We start from the raw sequence: 21,691 nt of genomic DNA, 5'->3' as shown, positions 1-21,691 counted from the left end.
TCCTGCTCCAGCTGATTCCGTCGCCATCTTTGTCGCGAACATAAACAACAGCAGTGACGCGTCGGACGTGCCGCTGTTCACCGGAGGAGAGCGACCGCAGCTCGCACCGCCGCAGCGCCTCACCCTGGACATGGAGGCCGCCCCGGTCACCTGAGCCGCCGGGTGAGTGGCTGACAAAGCGTCGGTGTCGTCGGCCTGACGGTAACAGCGCTGTTTAAAGGGGGCTGTGTGCGGGAGCAGGATGCCAGGACAATGTGTCAGGTGTCAGAACCGCAGCGTGAGGCTGTTTAGCGGGTTTACGTTGATATTTGGATGATTTTAATAAACAGTAAAGTTGCTCTTTAAGAAACGAGAACAGAATAACACCAGCAGGTCGTTTGTTGCGGTGCGTCCTCACCGTCTCCAGCCGCAGCAGCGGCTCCCACATCCGGCGTTTCCTCCTCTGACCCTCGGCCCCCTGTGTTTCACAGAGATGGAGATCCTCTGCGGGTTTCCTCACCGAGAGGGAGCGGAGGTTTAATCCAGGGGGGCGGGGACTGGCCAGCAGAGGGAGGCTCCTCGGCTCGTCCGCCCTGAGGACATGGACCAGGAGTACGAGAGGAGGCTGCTCCGGCAGATCAACCACCAGAACCTGCCCACAGAGGCCCGCCTGTCAAAGGTCAGACACCCCGCAGCACAGCACACACTGTGTTTGTGAACACCGGTGCACGCGCAGCTGCGTGATGCGACGTACAGCCTGACATGATGTGCGTGTGTGTGTGTGTGGCAGCTGCGGGATGGAGCCGCAGACCGAGTGGAAGAGATGGTTCAGTGTCATCATGTGGTCCTGGAGCAGTGTGAGCAGAGGTGTGGTACGGTGGCCCCGAGGTGTCACACACACACAACAACAAATCATAAGATAAAACAACCAATCTCAAAAACACAACAACGAAGAAGGAAACAACAAAACACACGTCAAAGAGATACTGCACACGTAAATCTGTTTTTGATCTCTAAACCAAATTGTATCGCTCCTCTGTGATGAAACACACTAGTGCAGGTTTTAATATCACATTTATTACCACATTTATTTTCAGAGAAAATGTATGGGTTCAATGTGGCTTATGACGCCACCTGATATTTCAATCCATGTTCCACGGAACCAGTTAACACCCTCCAATCAAAGCGACCGCTCGTGAGTGGGAATCTGCAAAGATGCACTTGTTTTCAATGTATGCTGAAACTAAATCCATAACCACCACATCCTCGACCATTCAGAGACCCCCGTCTCGACCATTCAGAGACCCCCCGTCTCTGAATGGTCGAGGAGACATGGAGGGGCAGGAGAGGTCCTGCCCCTCCATGTCTCCTCTCACACACATGGATTTTCAACAGAAATGTCTCACAAAGTAGAGGGCTTCTCGCCTCTAGGTGTCCCTTAGTCCGCCTCCCAGCACTGCGTTCTCAGGGCATTTTTTGAATTTCCAGGGAGAGACACTTCAGCCCAAACTTTTAGTTACACATTAACCTCTAAACTGAAACAGTAGGTACCTGCTGCCGACGAGGCTCGTCTTTTTAACATGAAGGAAACGTGACATCGTGTTTTAAGATTTGCTGTTGTGTTTTCTTATTTGTCATTGTGTTATGTGATTTTTTTTTACGGGCCACCGCAGTGCTGCTATATATTTCAGGACCCCTGAAAAGTATCTCCCTCGGCCACATCTTAGCCATGAGGGATATAACTCTGCTAAATTGTTTGTTGTTGTCTAAATGGTGTTATTGTCCCTCCCAGTGTGCAAGTGCCACCTGCAGTCCTGTCAGTGTGAAGTCAGGGGACCGCTTCATTCCCACCCGAGCTGGAAGCAACTGGAGCATCAACTTCCACTATGCTAACGTGAGCAGCTCCTCAGTTTGTCTACTCAGTCAGGTATTTTAATGGGAGGTGCCGCTCAGTAATCAGTGTCCTGCTCCTCTCCACAGGAGAACTGCCGCTCTCCCAGTCAGACCCATAAACCAAAGGACGCCAGCTCAGACTCAAGCAAAGGTAGAAGAAGAAACCCTCAGTGGACACTTTGATGTGAAGTTGCAGTTTTCCCTCAACAGTTGCAGTGTTTTGATTGTGGATCACATCCCTCTACCCTCTGTGTTCCCTCTGCCCCCCCCTGCAGACACTGTGGCGTACGCTGCCCTGTTGAGGAATGAGTTGCTGGGGGCGGGAATAGAGATGGTGCCAGACCCTCACACGGACGACCGGAGGCACACAGTCCTCTCTCAAGACTCTCACAGCCTTTTTAGGGTAAAAGTCGTCTCAATCCCTTTGTCATTTGTTTCCAGACATTTTCGAGACACCACAGAATCTGACATTATATGAAGAAGTTTTAAATCCAGGAGCAATGACGGTAACACTGGATTGTATTAGGCTGACAAAGATCTCATGTGTAAAATATGTATTGTGTATCTGTCCCTGCATTTTTTTATACGTGGTCTGTAATCAGATATAAAAATGCTACAATGTAATTTGGATTCAGCTCCGATTTTATGTTTTTTTTATCACGAATGGTGACTAAATAATCAGGACACATCAATATATCTTCAACTTTACCTATTTACATTTTTTATTTTAATACTTTAATGTTTTACTAAGAAAGCTTAAGCTACATAATAAAATAAATCTAGCAACAGGAGGTTGTGTAATGTATCTAGAGCTTTCAATTGGTTGAGTGATAAATCTGCTAAACCTTTATCTGTGTTTGTTTACATCGTGCACCATAAACAATAAGAGGAATTAATAATACAAATGTTATGAAGAAGACAGGTGCTCGACATTGTGATAAAATATCAAACCACAATTTAACAACATAAGGAAAATGGGTATCCACATTTTATTATGCTTTTTACTGAAGAACTGAAGAAGTAAATTGAAAAAAAACAAACTGTGACATGTGATCATCTTGGCAGTCAGCAGCTTCCTGCAATAATCCTGCTCTGTGCTCTTTCTCTGCAGTACACTGTCCACACTAAGAGAGTGCCTTTCGATAGCGATAATGAAGTCTCACCATACTCCCTTTCTCCCCTTAGTAACAAGAGGTACAGTATAAACCTCATTTATCTCACTCACTGCTGCGTGAACACAACTGATGCTTACGCTTTTTGTCTCCGATCCTGGTGAGTGAACTTTCTCTGTTTCCTCTCGATGTGTCTTCAGTCACAAGCTGCTCCGTTCTCCTCGCAAACCAGCGCGGAAGATCTCCAAGATCCCCTTCAAAGTGCTGGACGCTCCGGAGCTGCAAGACGACTTCTACCTCAACCTGGTAGACTGGTCGGCGGGCAACCTGCTCAGTGTCGGCCTGGGGGCCTGCGTCTACCTGTGGAGTGCCTGCACCAGCCAGGTCAGAGGAGGACTTTGGACTTTTATTGTGACATTTCCCCTGCGTTTGGCGTTAGTGGAAGGAATTAAGTGTGTGTGAACTTTTACTGCCCTAACAGGTGACAAGGTTATGTGACCTCTCAGTGGATGGAGACTCGGTTACTTCAGTATGTTGGAATGAGAGGGTGAGCTGCCACAACTGAATCTACCGTGTTATAAATTCAATAATTAATGTAGAACAGAGAAATAAAAAAAACTTGCTTGCTCTCCCTACCAGGGAAGTCTGGTCGCTGTCGGAACCCATAAAGGTTACGTTCAGATCTGGGACGCAGCTGGAGGGAGGAAGCTGACCAGTCTGGAGGGTCACTCAGCCCGCGTAGGTCAGTCATTGCTTGAGTAAAATACAATTACACATTTCTGGTGACAGTGTGATTGAGTCAGCAATATGAAAAAAGGAAAATGAAATTGTCCTAACAGAGCTTTAAAAATATTTGTATTCAACTGTGATTTTTTAAATATTAAATTCCACCCGGTAATGCATTTATTGTGCCAGTGAGCATGTGCTATGTGGTGTACAAGCAATGCCAGATGGATATTTGATAGCTCCAGTGAAATGCAAGACCCTCCCTCCCTTTGTGCCGAAGGTGCCCTGGCATGGAACGGGGAGCAGCTGTCGTCGGGAAGTCGGGACAGAGTGATCCTCCAGCGGGACGTCAGGACCCCCCCTTCTGCTGAGAGGAGGCTGCAAGGTCACAGGCAAGAAGTTTGTGGCCTCAAATGGTCTCCTGACCACCAGCACCTCGCGTCCGGAGGCAACGACAATAAGGTTAGAGAATTTAGAGCTTCACTTTCACCAAGGGTTTTCTCAGGTGGCACCCTGAGATTAGCTCGACTGATCTTTAAGTGTAAAGGTGAACGCACTCAAAGCCTCTGTCTGTCTCTGGACAGTTATTGGTGTGGAACAGCTCCAGCCTGCTCCCCGTGCAGCAGTACAGTGACCACCTGGCAGCCGTGAAGGCCATCGCCTGGTCCCCCCACCAGCACGGGCTGCTGGCGTCGGGGGGCGGCACCGCGGACCGCTGCCTGCGCTTCTGGAACACACTGACGGGTCAGGCGCTGCAGAGCACAGACACCGGCTCCCAGGTCTGCAACTTGGCCTGGTCCAAACATGCCAATGAACTGGTGAGGAGGCGCACACACACCAACACACACCCTGGAGATGCTTTGTGCAGATATAGTATATCATAATAAACTAATCAATCAAATGTAATGTTACAATTGGAAATAAAATATACACCATCCGATTATCTACAGATAAAAATGATAACAGATATTATGCAGGGTTATATTGTTATTGTAAAGATGTAAAACATTAAAAAACTAGTGAAAATAAGTGTAGAGATATTTTGTTATATTTGATATAATAGGCCAATATCTTTTCAGATTTTATATTTAATAGTAATTTCTTTGTTTTCAGGTGAGCACTCATGGCTACTCGCAGAACCAGATCCTGGTGTGGAAGTATCCATCACTAACACAGGTGGCCAAGCTGACAGGACACTCGTACAGAGTGCTGTATCTGGTGAGACAACAGGTTTAATGATGTCCAGGGTTTTCATACTGTTCCTTTGTCCAGTGGTAGAAGTATTAACATGCATCAGTAAAAGTCCTGCATTTAAAATCATATTTAAGTAAGAGCTGGTAAAAATGTACTAAATGTAGCATTCAAATAAAAGCTTTTATTATGAGCCTGAACTTGTTCTGTTTCCTGTAACATCAAGCTTTTTCTCAGTATTTAGAATATTAATGTCCCCAGTGTGCACGTACACACCTTTTCACCTCTCTGTCCTCTCTTCTCAGGCTGTGTCTCCTGACGGGGAGGCCATCGTAACAGGAGCTGGAGATGAAACACTACGTTTCTGGAACGTCTTCAGTAAGACACGCTGCACAAAGGTACAGTCTGTCTGTCAATAACAGTATGTACGAGTGCAATGCCTTGGTTGTTTGAATTATTGAATGAGGCCTTGAAAAGATAAGATAAGATAAGATAAGATAATCCTTTATTAGTCCCACGGTGGGGAAATTTGCAAAGTACTCAAAAACTTGATGTTTGTGTAACTCTAGACTCTCTGGAAACACTGAGGGCTCAGTGTTCATGAAACAGAAAGTTGTTCACCCTGATTGAATGAAAAAATCATAAGTAAACTAAAATGGCACTTAGAACAGTGCATTCCTCCGCTGAGGTACTTTGGAAACCACATTTAAATCTGCTAGATCCGGATTCCAATTTTAATCTGCACCAAATAGCAAACATTCATAAATATCAGTCTCCTGATTGTTTTCATCAAGATCAATGAATTATTCTCTGAGAAAATGTTGAAAATGTAAAAAAACAAGACAGGGAAAAGAAATCCTGGATCTGGCTCTTTGTCCGGATCAACCCCAGTTGACACTTTTTAATGTCTCTGTTTCCCTCAGGAATCAAAGTCAGTGCTGAACCTCTTCACCAGAATACGATAGTCCTGTGTCAGGACTGGTTCAGGAGGAAAATACTGAGCTGTGGATGAACTGTACAGTCACACAGTGACGCTCGCAGACCAGCCGCCACTTTCCACTCATCTCAGAGACAAATCCTCAACAACCCCCAATAAGACTGTCCACTTTTTCTACAGCCACAACTTCAACCGACAACTGCCATCCCTCACAGTGACTGATCTAAAAAAAGAAGAATGAGCAGCGTATTGTCAGGACATGTTGTCTGCTTACAAATGTGGGTCTTGTTTTCTTTTCTGTCGTGTAAGTGATGAAATTGTTTTACTATATATTAGCAGAAATATACATCTACAAGAGTTCTAAGCTATAATAATGTAACGTCAAGTTTTTAAACTTCTCTGCTTGGATCAGAGAAGAAGCAGAAGAAGAAGAAGTCTGACTCGGGTGGGGAGGGTTTCTATATTTTGATAATGTGTGAATATGATCAACAGCAGTATACAGAGGAAGAAAAACAATAAATGCGTGAACACACACACACACTCAGTTGTTCACGCAGCTGGAAAGAAAGATTGGAGTATTTGAGTATGTTTTTGTCAGTCGTCAGTGGTTTGAATCCATGTCTGGAGATAAGAGACATAATATGACACCTTCTCATTTCATTTTATTCTCCATAATTGTTATTTTATTATAAACACTTTGCCCAGAGGCTCATTCATCCTCATCACCGTCCACTCTCTCTCCGCTCAGTCCAAGTGATCTGGTCTTTGGTCGTCCAGTGTCACCTGCCCAAATCCTATGTGGCACCATTTGTCACAGAAACACATTCAGATCATTTCTTTTTTCTTTCGACTGTCCTCAGCAGCTCCGGCAGCTCAGACTAGTAATCAGAGTATCCAGAGCCCTGCAGGCCTCGACAGAGCAGAGAGAACTCCTTCACTATCTCCTTCACACGACGCTTGTTGGTTTGCTCCCTGGAGGAAAGAACAGAAAAGTACTGATCACAAAAGTATATAACATTCAGATTTTATAGTTTTAACTGGGCACAGCACCTGAATCCTGTAATATAATCCTTATGGTTTTATTTATTAATATCATAAATGAAACTCTCTGCAACCATAGGTGAGTGGTTAGGACACACACCGCGTGGGTGTAAATAAACTGAGAGGTGTGTACCTGGCCACATTCTCCTACTCTCTTACCCCACACTGCCTGTAGTCACTTAGTCACTTCCCCTATCAAAATAAAAGCACAGAAATGCCCCATAATTCTACTTAAAAAAACATGATGAGGATAAATCTTCCATGTTGACAGGAACAGCAATAGATTAGATTCATATATATATATATATAGATAGATAGATAGATAGATAGATAGATAGATAGATAGATAGATAGACTTGGGCACTTGTGAGGGTTGGGAATTCAGTTGATAGCTCCGCAATAACTAACAATAACTTTTTTGACCACATGGGGAAGAGGGAAACTATGAAAACCCGAAACTGCCAGTATACAGCAGTTACAAAGAAACATGAGCATTCATTTAGAGTTGAGTTTCTGGAAAATGGTATAAATGTCAGTCAAGCATTCACTCTCTTTGTAGTCTTGTTTTCTTATAGCTGCCGAACACTCCACAATGGACGCCATGCGGCTAATAACATTGTGTGTCTTCCATGTGGTGTTGGGCAGATGCACAGTGACGTCTTTAGAGCGTTTTCACTTAAAAACAGCTGCTGCAGCTGGAAATGAGATTTATGAGAATGCTGAGATTGAACCACAGCAGGAAAGTTATGGACCAGAAAACCAAAACATTGAGCTCAAAGACGGTAAAACAGTGAACTGCGAAGTCACCTTGTTAACAGATCAGTTTTTACCTGAGGAGCTGCTGAGTGAAGGTGTGTTTCTGTTCTGTGGAGACCTGAGCCGAGGGGAATCCTGGGCTCTGCAGCGTGTCTTTCAGCCACTGGGACAACAGAGCAGGACAGTGTCTGTTCAGACTCAGCAGCACCTCGGAGAAATGCTCCGTCAGGCTGCGAGGAGAGCCGCCTCCGACCGCCTGAGACCAGGAATAAAACACATACAGGGTGTTAACACTCGAAGAGGTAGATATCTTCCACTTCTCCATCTAGTTCTGTCCTCGGTCTAAACCCTCCTTCACCTGGAGTATGGTCTCTGTCAGGAGCTTTCCATCCCTCTGCAACACTTCACCAAGACATGGCATGTCTTTACAGCGAGGCAGCAGCTCTGTCTTCCAGGGACAAGACAGAAATAGCACGAATTCAAGACCTGACCAATTGGATTCAGACAATAAAGATACTTGAACCATACACACTACAGGCTCAACTTACAAAGAATAGACTGGCAGCTTTTACTGTGGGCGTCTCTGGAAACTTGAGTGATAAAATCCCTGGAGAAAACAGGATAAGATTCTTTTTTTCTTAAATGTTTGCTTCAGCTGTTGAGACTGAATTTCAAGACCATGCAAAACAACAGAAAGCACCTAGGAGTGGTGAGAAAAGGGGAGTAAACCCTTTGCCATTACTTGGTTTTCTACATTCAATGGTCATAAGATGGGGTGTGATCTTTATCTGAGCCACAAGTGCAGACAAACACAATGTGCTCATGGTAATAAAACGCACGGGGAGGACATTTTGGACCATACGTCCTCAAAGACTGATGTCATTCCACAGTTTCTCTGTCAGGTTAAAGTCTGGGCTCTGATTGGGTCGCTCCAAAAGGCAGATTCCCTTTGAATGTTATTTACTTCAGGCTCATTGTACGGCTGCATTACCCAACTTGTACTGAGCTTCACCTGGTGGACACATATCGTTTTTTCACATGTTGTTTTAACGTAACTGATGAATTCAATATGGATTAAACCAAAACAATGATTTGTATGTTATCAGTTAAAGAGAATTTGCACATGCTTGATCAGCCAACAACAAGAATAATAATCCTAAAAATAATAAATAAAATACAAATAATTCAGATATTAAATGTAGAGATGAAAGCTTTTCTAATAAAGAACATTTTTTGGATGGGATTTAAAAGCAGTGACAGATGAAGCATTTCTGATCCCTGCTCATAAGTCATTCCAGAGTTTTAGTCACCAGTCGGACTCTTGGATAACCAGAAGCAGAATATCAGCTGATCTAAGGAAGCTGAGTTGGAAAATCCTTGATTTGCACAGGCAGGGGCTTAATTGTAAAAAGCTTTAAAAGTCAAAATATTGCATATATACAGATAAATCCAAAACCTTTTTCTCACCACTTTATATTATCAAGAACCACAATTGAATAAGATAATAGACTGTATCGCACCAAACATGTACAAAGAGTAAAAATCATGCAAATCAATTAATTATAATCATAAACTAATAATAATGGACTGACAGGTGAACAGTAGAAGCAGGTAATGATACTCACCACAGTAAAACAGAGCTTTTTTATCCAGCTGATCAGACAGGTACAAATCAGGTTTTCTTTTAAGAATCTAACGATCAAGAAAACACAAGCACTGTGGTGAGAAAAAAAATTAAGATTTCCTCTAATGCACGAGTGATAAATGGACACGTGCATTTGACCAACCTGAGCATGAAGGTGCATAAATGATTCTGCTATATCCGGATGATCCCGTGGACCTGGAGAACAAATGTGTAAAGGTGAGCAAGGAAAGGGATTTCCTAAAAACGAAAAGAAATGTTGTTGCAGTACCTTGTTGAAATATCGAGAGCGTAGCTGTAGTCAAGACTTCACTGAGGCCTCTGATGTTAGAGCTGTGATGTTCGTCTCCTGCAAATATGTGAACCATCTAAACGCGAAGAGACAGGAAATGTAAATTGGTTCCAGAAGCTTGTTGAGAGCTTTAATTCCAGGTTTTGTTCGGGGCCCTGCTCTGCGGGGGCGTACCTGCCGAGCCAGGTCCAGTGCAGAGGCTTGTGGGTAGGCGCTGTAGATCTGCCCCAGCATCTCGCTCAGCTGAGACACCATGGGCCCGAAATCATGTAGGAGGGTTCGAACGGATTTATCAAAGACGCCACACACCGCCTGCAGGGGGGCAGATGTGAGTGAGTGTGAGTCAGATCTATTCGCACATGCACAGACACACATGACACCCTACATATTAATATAAGCAGTAATAACAACCCTCCTACCTCTACCACCTCTGAGTCATCAAGCCACTTGCTGAGGATGGTCTGGATCAGTGTGAACACTTGTTGAAGCACAACCACAACCTGAGAAAATTTTAAATAAAGACAAAGTAGATATAAATATGAAGTATGATTTAGTTAATTTAAGCAAATTGTCAGATACACTGATGGTTAAGATCCAGGAACTAGTTGAGATCATTTTATCCTTATTTTATTAACAGTAGCTGGTATGATCTATGACTAGTGGAGTTAGTGGTGCTCATTTGACAGGTTTCGTCTGCTGTTATTTGAAGCTGAACTCACCGGGCTCTGTGAGGGTGTGAGTCTGGGACTGGGGGTTCCTTCTAAGTCGTCTGCTTGTCTGTTGATGTCCAGAGTGGTGAAGAGACTGGACATCATCCCCAGGATGTGCACAATGGACTGTTTATTAGTGGGATCAGGCTGCAGAGGGACACAAAGTGGCTGGGTTTGAGACAAAGCCACCAACTGACAGCAACCAGGAGTTGAATGGGCCCCGGTGTTCTGCATTCTCAGGGTTATCATCGAACTTGAGCTAAATAAACCAGCTAATAGACAGTACTGGTATTTTCCTGTACATGTATATATGATTGTGAACATTTGTATTGTGGTTCCAGAATTATTACACCCATATAAGATGTGGTAGCGTTAGCTGACGCTGCACACTTTCATGCAGTATTCCAGAATGTATGAACCAAACCATTTTAATTATTCAGACATAAATATTAATACAGAACATTTTTAAATATTGTTAATAATATCCTTTAAAGTAGTAAAGTGTATGACGATTTTAAAATATTTTTCTCATTTAAATTAAACATTATAACACAATTTATATTATATACATAATATAGTGTGCTTTATTTCTTCCATGGCACAAGAGCCTGTAGTACAGTTTATTATTTCAGTATAAGACTTGTATGAGTTTCTGCTGATGGACTGTACCTCGTGCTGGGCCAGTGTGTCCAGCCGCTGGATGTGAGGGGTGATGAGAGAGTGAAGTCTGGCCAGGATCTCGTCTGCTGGCAGGGCCGACAGCAGGAAACCCAGAGCCTGCATCAGCCACATGCACTGGCTGCTCTGCACCCACACACACACAGTGCACATTATTCACAATGTCCTCAGCGAGGTGGTGGGTGTTCGCATGTTTGCAGAAGAAAATGGCAATGTTGAAGGCAGTTTACTCACCTTATGGATTTCTTTAATCAGTGCATCCTACAGACAAAAATCCATCGTGAGTGTGGATGCGTTTACAAAGGCAGTAACCACACTCTGGTTAAAATACATGCAGCACCTTTAGAGATAAATTTTTAACATTTTTATGATCCCGTGAGGCGGGGGGGTCTGACCTGTGACACGGACAGGATGTCCTGAGCGTAGGGGCTGAGGTCATGTCTGCACTCTCTGCAGATCCTCTTCAGAGTAGACACACTGGACACAGACAGCTCCGCCTTCACAAGACCCTGGAGCACCATGGGTAATATGCCGCCCAGCATCACCGGGTGGTCGGCCAGCCACTCAGCCAGGGATCCTGAACAACAAGGGGGGAAAAAGCAGCAAAACGTGATGATTCATTAATTGTAAGAAAAATGTGTGAAGGTAAAAAAAAAACCTGGTGTTGTGTCTGCGTGTACCAATGGTGTACATGACAGTGTCGGCCAGCATGACGTTGCTGATGTTGATTCTGGGAATCAGACCGATAAGACCCGGGATAACATCAGAGTAGTTCACATCTATGGTCTCAGCTATGGACTGGAAGCCAAACAACAGGGCCTCCGTGTCCTAGAGGAGAAGAGGGTGATGTCAGATTAGAGGAGAAGGAGGAGGAGGAAACACTAAAGATCCGAACGAAGTCAGAAAGGAGTTATCAAATGCATTACCTGCCATATTGCAGACTGCTGTGGGTCCATCAGCTGCCTGCCCAGCCTGTCGTAGAGGTTACTGAGCAGCTCGGCCCCCAACATTTCATAGACGTACATCAGAGTGTCAGAGATGTCCACCCTATACAGGAAAACAGTCGAGGACACAAGGGTCAATCTGTAACTTCCATTTTTAGTCTCCAAATGAGGCTGAAATGCATTTAAGGATATAGTTTGAAAAGAAAATAAAGTTATTCTGTGTGTAGCTATAACAGAAAGAGATAGAAAGATGTGCTTTTTGTCCCCTTAAATCCAAAATCTTCCCTGTGATGAAGGACGACAGCCGAGTTTTTGGCCCCCTTGAAAGTTTCCTCCGTCTTCCTGACTAACCTGTAGATTCTGAACTGCTCCTTGTCATCAGACGACCAGGAGGTGAATTCCTCCTGCGAGGGATAGTGGGATTTTTGTAGCAGCACATCCACGAGCTGGAAGTAAACTGGTCTGTAAACCTGGAGATAAACTGCCTGTTTCTCCTCCTCGAACGACAATATGTCATCCTGGACACGCAGGAAATAGAAAGAGCAACAGAGCCTGTGTTTAAATCCTTTGTCAGAGGGAATGACACAAAAATACACAGGAACATTTCGTGCTCACGAGTAACGAACAAAACTGAAAGACAAAATAAACATTTAATGTAGAAGTGGCGCACTGCAGCTGTATGCCTCCATCAACCGGAGCAGTTTCAGATTAGATGATATATTGTCACCATGACCTTTGACCTTTGGCAACTGCGATGTAGTCAATCAATATTTTAGTCAAATTGACAACTAGTCAAATTTGAAGCTATTCCCCAAAGGTATACTTGTTCAAGAGGCAGAAAACATGTTTTGAGAGGCCACCTTGACCTTTGACGATGGATCTAAGTGACATTTGTGCCAAATTTTAAAGAATGCTCTAGAGGCTTTCTTAAGATCACATGTTCGTGAGGCCAAAAAAAAGGGTTTGTGAGGACACAGGAACCTTGACCTTTGACCTTTGGCCACCAAATTCTAATCAGTTCTTCTTTGAGTCCAAGGGAATATTTGGACCAAATTTGAAGACATTCCCTCTAGACATTCTTGAGATGGGACAACAGACATACGTATACATAACATGAAAACACGATGCCTCTGAGCACTTGCTGTCACCGGCGTGGAGGCAAACAAACAGCAAAAATGTCTTCTTCCAGTCGGCCTCCGTACCTGCAGAGAGTACCAGAAGGTGAGCGTGAGGGAGCTGGTGGTCTCAGTGACGGGGTAATGACCAGGGATACCGGTGCAGTACAGAATCATGTTGACCAGAGCCAGATACTCCTGCCAGTGATCCAACTGTTCCAATAAAACCCTGTCATACACAAACACAATGAATCCAAATTAAGAAATAGAAGCCACACTGACGGAGGTTGAGGTCGTGTGAGCTCTTATCTGGGTGTACCTGGAGTGTGTTTCTCCCATGGCAACAGCGATACGACAGATACCATGTGAGGTTTCCATGTCTCCGCCCTGAGCCGCAGTCTTCAGCTGGTCATGAAGACCCAGCACCAGAGGCATCAGGTTCACCAGAGCGTCAGTAGACCTGCAAACACATGTTCTCATTCACACACCTGACGAATGAACGTTGACCTTCTGACGCTAAGAACCGGCGTGTTTCTCACCTCTGGCAGTCAGGCTGTGACAGGGCGTTAACTATCGTCTCCACGGCCGTGTCAAATAGCTCGGGATTGGACAGCGCGGCGAAACAGTCCTGCACCAGCTCATGACTCTCCCCCAACGGCACGTCCAGCGCCACCCAGCTGGACAGGCAGCGCAGCACCTTCTCCTTCACCTGGTTGGAGGAGTCCTGGCTCTGGAGGAGCTGACGCAGCATGGGACACACCACCGCCCACTCCGCAGCCAGGGCCCCTCTCAGCTGCGTGCGGCGAGCCTGAGCCAGCCGGCTGCACTGGAACTCCTCAGGAAGCACGGTGAGGAGCTCCAGCAGCGCCAGGCAGTGGGCCTGGGGGTCCTGAGAGGCCTCGGCACCAGAGCCACCTTCAAAAGTGGGTTTCTGTGGCTGGAATGCCCTCACCATGTCCGCCACCGGATGAGACCAAGCCTGGGGGATTAAGTTAAGAGCCATGGAAGCCAGGGAGACACACAGGCGAGTCAGCACCATTTTGGGCCCCGAGGAGAAGTGCAAGATGTGGGAGAGGAGCTGCATCCTGAGGGTCTCATGCTGGTCAGCGGGGAGGTCGCTCCAGTGGCGGGAGATCTTGGTGTGGAGGGTGCTGGCTCCAAAAAACTGAACCTCTGGGAGCTGCAAGAAGACAGTTTGACATCATGAGCAACGTTGTAACAGACGAAACAACTGTTTTGAAATCAACACAGTAAAAATATAATATAAATCACTGGGATTTTAAACACAAAACATTTCCTAATGTCCTTTTTACAGTTACAGTTTACAGTATATGGATTTTTTTAAATGCCCATTGTGTGCACAGCCCAAAACTAGTAACCAGAGTGGCAGCATCAATTACAAAACCTATCAAATAAACCATCCTGATGTTTTTAGATTAAAGGAACAAACTTAGTATCTCTAAGTATCTCTTTAAAATTAATAGTCTAATAATCTTCATCTTAAGTCATCATAATAACAGCATCACAGAAGAAACTGTGATTCATAATTCACACAATTCAAACAACCTGTCTTTCACAGGGATCTTTTATTTTTAATTGATCAACTTGGAGACCCAGAGGAAGGATTCCTGTTCTCAGCTGCGACAATAAACACCTTTTGACTCCTCAATAAGTAACATACTGTAGGACCCAGAGCCATAATACTTGATTTAAATATAGGTTCATCATTTTTGGTATCTTCTAACTGGGTTCATGCTCCATGATAAATTACTGTTTTACATATTTTGTAATCCAGCTTTCCCAAAAAACAGCTTGAGAATTGTGTGATTAAATGATTCCACAGTCTTATCATCTCCCATGTTTGTCTGATTGATCCAGGAATCCAACCTCTTGTCACCATGAACAGCTGAAGCACATCGGAGCAAACTTATGAACGAGTCTTCTACATTATCCTGGCAGCATAATTCAAATATGGGACAAACTGTGAACCGACAACAACAACAACACACCTTGTCCGGGCTGAGCAGGGCCCAGCAGAACTGCCAGGCCTGTGCGGAGCCCTGGGCCTGGGTCAGCCACTTCTGGGCCACGTTCTTACGCTCCATGTCCGGATCAAAGTAAAGCTGGTAGAGAGCCTGTGCAGGGAGAGGGACAAGAAAAAGGAATGAAGTAAGGACCCTGCTCCAGTCTGTATTGACTGGGGAGGTTTTATCTTGTGAAACAGGCTGATACACGAACAAGAGTCGACTTTACAGTTAATTGCAGATCTGTAATTTCCCCATGCATTGATAATCATACTTGATGACTTATTGTCTGAATAGAGATAAAAAAAATATGTGTTGTCCTGGCAACTAATCCAAAGCACATGGTGTTAGTTATTATTAGGACAGCATATGCTTATAGCTGGTATCATGTTACAAAGGGTCCACTCTGACTAATCTGCTCATGTTCGACTACAATTAACAAAACTCAACTTTTCTGCTTAACTGCCGTTGTTTCACTAGTATATGAATTATACTAAACCCCCTTTACCAATAATAAATACTGATGCAGCAGTGACAATAGTGTGTAGTTGAATTAGCAGAAGTGTTTTGAGTGCATCTGCAGGTTTAAACTCACTAAACAGTCATTCAGAAAATTGCTGGCTGGTTACTGACAACTAACTCACCGATTCCACATTCTCCACCGTTAACTCCACCGTTAACTCCACGGGGCTCTCTCCCGGGTTGTCCGGAGGCTCCATCTGGCGCAACTGGCAGCTTTCTCTGGGTGTCCCTCAGGAAACTACAGCCTGCTGATCGGTAGAAAGTAAATAAGTGATCAGATCGAGCTCTCGCTGTCCTCTGAAGTGTGTGTGTCTGTGTGTGTGTGTGTGTGTGTCAAAGCACGCTGACAGAGGACGCAGCGGGTCATTCAGCTGTCTACACAGTACACATGTGGGCTGTGCGCTCAGGCGTGACGACACACTGACCTCTGCGGGGGCTGAAAAGTTTGTTCACACACACACACACACACACACACACCTCGTCAGCTGTCACTGCTCTGAACCAGTTCATGCACCAAACCTGCAATAACACAGAGCACGGGGGAAACTTGGAAGCTGCGTTGGCACTCTGTGTGTGTGTGTGTGTGTGTGTGTGTGTGTGTGTGTGTGTGTGTGTGTGTGTGTGTGTGTGTGTGTGTGTGTGTGCGTGTGCGTGTGTGTGTGCGTGTGCGTGCGCCACAACAGGCGCTAGAGTCCTGACGCACACAACTGCGCCTCTGACGCACTGGCGCCTGATTGGAGCGGCGGAGCGACAGCGCCTGCAAACCGCTGCGCTCCAGAGAGGGATGGATGCGGATGGATGAGTGACTGTGAGAGGAAAAAGCCACACACGGATGGAAGGTGCAGCACGAATTTGCAGATTGACACCCTTTCGCTCTTTTGGGAATAAGGACGGCGCGTGCGTCTGTGCGCCCGCGTGCCATGCGGCCCCACCCCTGCTCCTCTTCTGCCCGACTCCCTCAGGATATTTTTAGCGCTGCTGCTGATGAGCTCTGTCAAATCACGTAACGGAAAACAAGCTCAGAGCTGAAGCGGCGGAGCTGCTGTGCACAGTCCGGTTTTTTTACGGAGATCTGCAGGGGGAGGTGAGATGAGATTAGAAATAAACTTGGTGTTCGTCGTGTTGGTGCTGCTGCTTACCGGCTCATCGCAGACAAGAGGTAAGGTGCCATCCCCAGTGTGTGTGTGTGTGTGTGTGTGTGTGTGTGTGTGTGTGTGTGTGTGTGTGTGTTTGATGTGGACATCCTGCTGACGTGAGCTGGGCTCCTTATTAATTCAGCACATGATGCTCTCCGCTGTTTACTCGTCTAATAGAAAGTTGTGACATAGCTGGAGGCAGAATTTGATCATTATTCACTAATATTATAAAGGTTGAGTTCATTCATCAGCTTCTTGGTGTCAGAAGGATGTGCACTGTTCCTTTACATGAGATCACCCAACTCAAATGTATTCATTTTTATTTCCTTCAATATCAAATATTATTTCGTTTAACTTTTAATACATAACTTGATTTAGACTTGTATCTCAGTGTATCTCTTTTTTACAGCTTATATAGAAAAATGCAACCAGGCCTCACAGTTTAAAATTCAAATTTCAAATCATGGTTTATCAGAAGACTGTTATTGGATGACATGTCACTTAATTGATTAGTTATTGATTGAGTGATTCTTGATCTTGATCATCGATGAATCACTTTTGTCATTTCTGAAAAAAAAAAAATGCTAAAAGCTATATCCTGGCTCTACAATATGAGAGTAATCGGAATCAGAAAATTGGAATTTGGCAACTCTTTTGATAATCAGCTAATCATTTTTGTTCACTTCTCTGATTCCAGATTCTCACATGTAAACATGTCAGGTTATTTTAGTCTTCTGTGCCAGTAAACTAAAAAAGACCAATCAAGACATGAATATTTCACTTTATGCTCTGGTGAATTCAAAGAGGACTGTTTTGTTTTAAGGACACAAGTCTACGGAAAAAAACTATTTATATAAAATATCAATTACATGCTATTTATATTTTATTATATTTATGATTTATTTCATTTCTATATCCACTTTTTCAAGGTCAGAGCAGTGCTTTTCCCCCTGTCCTCCCTGGGAGTCATACTGACACCTCAGCATCTCCTGACCGTGTGACAGCGGATCCTGGGAATGAGGGCCCGCAGTGGACACGTGATCCTGCAGGAAAGGATGACACCTCCACTGAAACCATCACCGGGGCTGAAGGAACAGTCAGATCAGATAATGTCACTGATGCAGCATTTAAAACCCACTTGTTGAGCACAAGCTCTGCAGCTGCAACATCTGCACACACGGATGGAGCAGTGGTCATGGAGGCTCACACAGGTGCTGCCTCTTCTCCAGGTAAGACAAACCTTCATGCCCTTTTTTTTTTTTAAAGCGTTGAAGGAAATAATTATCGACCAAGAAACTATGATCATCTTTCCATTCATAAGTCTTTTACTCTGCATCTATAATTTTCCAATCCTTTCTGTTTACTTAGTCCAGATTGAACTATTAAAATAATAACTGCCTGAGAGCTTCCTGTTTGCAAACACAGCCTCTTTCCTCAGAGTCAGCTCCACTCCCAGCTGCGTTCCAGGAACAGGGCCCTCGTTCACAAGGCGTGTCGTAACTTCATTATTTTTAATAGATCAGTTAAATATAAACCGGCCATGTTGAGGCCACGTCGCCTCTTTGAGGAGCATGGAAATAACAGACAATGTGACATCGGACTTTAGCTCCCTTTAGTCATCGTCACCTCTCTCACCTCGGCCTCTGTAGAATAACGCGGAGCTCGACACGTTAAAAGCTAAAACTGGCATCGCTTTTAAAGTGTCATGAAGTCGGGCCTTCCGTCCAAACATCCATCCATCCATCCATCCATCCATCCATCCATCCATCCATCCATCCACCCATCCACCCCTTCATTTTCTTTAACATAGTGAGATCATGATATTTATAGGTGTGTGAAATTTTGGATCTGGATCTAGTGAATTTAAATTGTTTCATAAGGGGCCTGTTGGGCCTTTGTGTTGTCATTCCAGTTTAGTGATTTTAATCTGACTATTTAGCTGAACCAAAACCAATGTTCACTACGGTGGGAAAAGTTTGTCTCTGTTTTGTTTGACAAAGCTTTAATTTACAGCAGTGAACATGTGTTATATCCACCACTACCACTGTTATTGTGCCGTGGAGTCCATGCATGAAAATACAAACAGTGTATGTCAAGCAGGATGCTGGTGGACGCAGGTGGACGCTGACAACAATAACATTACAGCAGGAGTGTGTGCTGTAATGTCAGTGGGAGTTACCCTGCTGTAATGGGCAGGGTGGTGTGTATGTGTGTGCTCCATTTGCTTTGAAGAATCCTCTGTACTGTTTTGAATTGATACAGCACTACCCTCACATCCACACTTTCAGCTGGCACCCACAGCCTTTCATCCACACCGACGGCGCAGAGCCCCACCCCTCTGCATCACGTCTCAACCACTGAGGACAGGAAGCCCCCGGCCACAGATCCCACCGCCACCTTTTCATCTCAGCCAGCCCACACGGTGCAGAGTATGAGCTCCACCACCCGGTCACGGCCCAAATCACAGCCCACAGGCCGCCCTTCCACCTCAGCTCCAGTCCCTGTGGGGCCAAAACACCGGGAGGCCCCATCTGAACTTAACGTTGGAGATGAAGGTACGGTGACGGACAGGTGAAAGCGCAATATAATTCTCATTTTCTCTAAAAAAAGTGTGTTTTATTATGTTTGTCCATTCCTGTGTCACATAGACCTCAAGGGGCCCCGGTACCACCCAAGCTCCCCGTTAGACCCCCTGCTGGCTGGGCTGCTGTCGGTGTTCATCGTCACCACTGCCATCGTCTTTGTCGTCCTCTTCCTGAAGCTCCGCCAGCGGACAAACCACCCCGAGTTTCATCGGCTGCAGGATCTCCCCATGGTAAGACTTCCGAGCAGACATTACAGTGAGGATGATATCCTTCCTTACTCCGTCAATGTTTTACACACAAAGGTCGGTTTACTGATTTTGAGGAGTACTATTCACCATGTAAAAAAAGTTGTATATGTGTCCACTGTGGTTTTAAGGGGACTTGTTGGAGGAAATAATAATAATAGAGTGTGGATCTTGACACAGGTAGCTGTTTACAAGCCAGGAGGGTTCCTATGGAAGATATAGTGTTCCCAGTCTCATTGTGGGAAATGTAGGGTGTGTGGCAGCACATGACCCTCACCCTAATTCATCTTCACTTGCTTCCCATTCAGTCCTACATTCTATACACAATCTTCCTCCTCATCTACAAATCCCTGCATGACCTGACCCCCCAGTACCTGTCTCACCTTCTCTATCCCAGAACCTTTGGTCCTCGGATACAGGTCTCAGCCCCTGTTGATTCCCAAATTTTATACAACCAGACCTTTTAAGATATATTATTATACTTATATATAACAGAAATGGTACAGTAGAGAATGTTTATTTAAAAAATATATATATTTCCTTGACTTTTGGGGCTCCTATAATATAAAATCAAGTGTATAAAAAAAAGGAAAACTGAATCTATTCCACTGGAAAAGTCAAATATGCTTCTGTATCTCAGTAACTTTATAAACTGGTGCTCTAATCTCATTCTTAAAACTGCACTCCACTAAATGTCCAACTTATCATCAAGTTTTGTCTCAATGATCTCCTCCAGGAGGATTTGATGGAGGACACACCGCTCTCCAGATACACTTACTGATGGACGCGTCCTGTCAGTCAGAGGCAACAGAAGCAAAGCGGACACCAAAGGAAGAAAGTGTGGACACGAGCAAAGCCTTTACCTGATGCAGCTGCATCACTGCTGATCAGTGTGTTGGGTCAGTGGTGAAAACGTTTCTCTGATGCTACGTAAGAACGATTGTTTTACTCATTTAAACACGACGGTTTTGTATAACTTCAACTCTTTTTCCACATTCCCTCTAAAGTACAGGAGATCTTCAGTCGGGTTTGGAAACGTATGTGTTCTATGTATCCCTGACTTGACTCCCTATGTACGCACAGCACTTTAATGTGGCACGTATGGTCACACTGCCCTCTAGGGGACATTTGGGGTTATGTGGATCAAGGTTGCACATGGTCCCTTATTGTAAATTAACTGACCACCTCAGGTTATGAAGGGAGACATTAGAGAGTGATGGATAAAGATTGAGAATGCAAAGTCTTTGAGACACATTGAAAAGTTTTCATCACGCCCCCAAATGATTAAGGAACTTGAATTATTATCTTTTAGGTGACCAAATATTAGTGAAGTGCACTTTCACACCATATTGCCAGGTCGCACGTGTTGTCTTAAAGCCAGTGTTGCTGCACAAAAAAATGAAAAAACGCAAGTGATATACAATTGAAAAGCCCTATATTTTGGAAAAACATAAGTAATACCTAAGTTATTGATTATTAAACTGTTTTCATGAACTAACCAATTGACCAAAATTATGTGGCAAATATTTCTTGTTGCGTTGCAGCCTTTAATGTCTACTTATCTGTGTTGTGGAACTTGTATCATCATAGTCTGATGCAAATATATAAAACTTGAAATTGGTTATTCTGCTTTTATTGATGAATATTTAATCCACCAGTGCACATCCACCACAAGACCCTGCTACACTAAATAACCACTTAAATATGAGTCAAATGTCATGTCAAGCAGCATCAGGGACGTTTTTTTTTTGTTACCTGTATCTGTGTTAGTTGGAATATTGTGCAGATGTGCTTGACCTTAAATTATGTATTAGAGATGTTAACCTAGTATTACTTTACGACTGCATTAAGTGCCATTAGTTATGTGTGTATATATATATATATATATATATGCCATTGAAAGGTAGACTGTAAGAGTTTATTGATATATGTCCTGTTTGATAATAAAATAGAAACCACAGTAAAGTTGCACATCTAGAGTGGGGTGTTGTTTTATAAAAGCAATGAGCTTTAAGCCTTACCGTATGCTGTGTCATTGTGAATGTTTGTTTCTTTTGTCAGTGAATCTGCCTCAACAAGTCATGTTGTATTTGAACAAATACCCTCCTTAAATAAATGAAGCCACTCCCTTAAACACAGTCCACTGCTGCAAGGACAGAATGT

The 21,691-nt window shown here is 44.2% G+C and overlaps 3 protein-coding genes across 8 annotated transcripts; 2 read left to right on the top strand and 1 right to left on the bottom strand.

Moving 5' to 3' along the window:
* Positions 1-6,406, top strand: fzr1b (fizzy/cell division cycle 20 related 1b). 2 transcript variants are annotated; one of them, XM_035170904.1, is made up of 14 exons: positions 1-162; positions 471-658; positions 1,772-1,873; positions 1,960-2,023; positions 2,148-2,275; positions 2,984-3,066; positions 3,185-3,368; positions 3,466-3,531; positions 3,624-3,726; positions 3,991-4,172; positions 4,295-4,528; positions 4,824-4,928; positions 5,207-5,299; positions 5,825-6,406. In XM_035170904.1, the coding sequence occupies exons 2-14, from the start codon at positions 581-583 to the stop codon at positions 5,864-5,866; spliced, it is 1,464 nt and encodes a 487-aa protein (XP_035026795.1). In that variant the 5' UTR covers positions 1-162; positions 471-580; the 3' UTR covers positions 5,867-6,406. The 2 variants fall into 2 exon arrangements, with proteins under 2 accessions (XP_035026795.1, XP_035026796.1); XM_035170905.2 differs by having other exon boundaries at positions 9-201.
* Positions 6,407-6,682: 276 nt separating this feature from the next.
* LOC118118076 (importin-13) lies at positions 6,683-16,794 on the bottom strand. Of its 5 annotated transcripts, none has more exons than XM_035170892.2 (22): positions 16,702-16,794; positions 15,685-15,810; positions 15,026-15,151; positions 13,556-14,196; positions 13,336-13,476; positions 13,104-13,245; positions 12,253-12,419; positions 11,884-12,004; positions 11,638-11,785; positions 11,353-11,534; positions 11,192-11,218; positions 10,949-11,083; positions 10,289-10,426; positions 9,989-10,069; positions 9,744-9,881; positions 9,549-9,645; positions 9,423-9,475; positions 9,261-9,327; positions 8,184-8,242; positions 7,994-8,083; positions 7,710-7,891; positions 6,683-6,810 (listed from the first exon to the last, which is right to left on the bottom strand). In XM_035170892.2, the coding sequence occupies exons 2-22, from the start codon at positions 15,757-15,759 to the stop codon at positions 6,717-6,719; spliced, it is 2,904 nt and encodes a 967-aa protein (XP_035026783.1). In that variant the 5' UTR covers positions 15,760-15,810; positions 16,702-16,794; the 3' UTR covers positions 6,683-6,716. The 5 variants fall into 5 exon arrangements, with proteins under 5 accessions (XP_035026783.1, XP_035026787.1, XP_035026785.1 ...); XM_035170896.2 differs by having other exon boundaries at positions 15,685-15,807; positions 16,702-16,726; XM_035170894.2 differs by lacking the exon at positions 16,702-16,794 and adding an exon at positions 16,082-16,097.
* Positions 16,242-21,497, top strand: LOC118118080 (mucin-5AC). Its single transcript, XM_035170907.2, has 5 exons — positions 16,242-16,721; positions 17,628-17,927; positions 18,987-19,253; positions 19,347-19,513; positions 20,265-21,497. Exons 1-5 carry the CDS (start codon positions 16,652-16,654, stop codon positions 20,307-20,309), a joined length of 849 nt encoding a protein of 282 aa, XP_035026798.2. The 5' UTR covers positions 16,242-16,651; the 3' UTR covers positions 20,310-21,497.
* The last annotated feature ends 194 nt before the right edge of the window (positions 21,498-21,691 follow it).

This window comes from Hippoglossus stenolepis, chromosome 11 (assembly GCF_022539355.2).
Source record: "Hippoglossus stenolepis isolate QCI-W04-F060 chromosome 11, HSTE1.2, whole genome shotgun sequence".
NCBI classification, from domain to species: Eukaryota; Metazoa; Chordata; class Actinopteri; order Pleuronectiformes; family Pleuronectidae; genus Hippoglossus; species Hippoglossus stenolepis.
The sequence above is the reverse complement of the archived record's forward strand: the minus strand, read 5'-3'. Positions and strand labels throughout refer to the sequence as shown.

Excerpts from the sequence above, each read along its gene's own strand:
- LOC118118076 (XM_035170892.2), bottom strand. The coding sequence starts at position 15,759 with ATGGAGCCTCCGGACAACCCGGGAGAGAGCCCCGTGGAGTTAACGGTG. Across the intron at positions 13,477-13,555 it reads TCACAGCCTGACTGCCAGAG|GTCTACTGACGCTCTGGTGA; the intron begins GTGAGAAACACG and ends ATGTGTTTGCAG. Across the intron at positions 11,535-11,637 it reads CACTGTCATGTACACCATTG|GATCCCTGGCTGAGTGGCTG; the intron begins GTACACGCAGAC and ends CTTGTTGTTCAG.
- LOC118118080 (XM_035170907.2), top strand. The coding sequence starts at position 16,652 with ATGAGATTAGAAATAAACTTGGTGTTCGTCGTGTTGGTGCTGCTGCTT. Across the intron at positions 16,722-17,627 it reads CGGCTCATCGCAGACAAGAG|GTCAGAGCAGTGCTTTTCCC; the intron begins GTAAGGTGCCAT and ends CACTTTTTCAAG. Across the intron at positions 17,928-18,986 it reads AGGTGCTGCCTCTTCTCCAG|CTGGCACCCACAGCCTTTCA; the intron begins GTAAGACAAACC and ends CCACACTTTCAG.
- fzr1b (XM_035170904.1), top strand. The coding sequence starts at position 581 with ATGGACCAGGAGTACGAGAGGAGGCTGCTCCGGCAGATCAACCACCAG. Across the intron at positions 3,369-3,465 it reads GGAGTGCCTGCACCAGCCAG|GTGACAAGGTTATGTGACCT; the intron begins GTCAGAGGAGGA and ends CTGCCCTAACAG. Across the intron at positions 3,532-3,623 it reads CAGTATGTTGGAATGAGAGG|GGAAGTCTGGTCGCTGTCGG; the intron begins GTGAGCTGCCAC and ends TCTCCCTACCAG.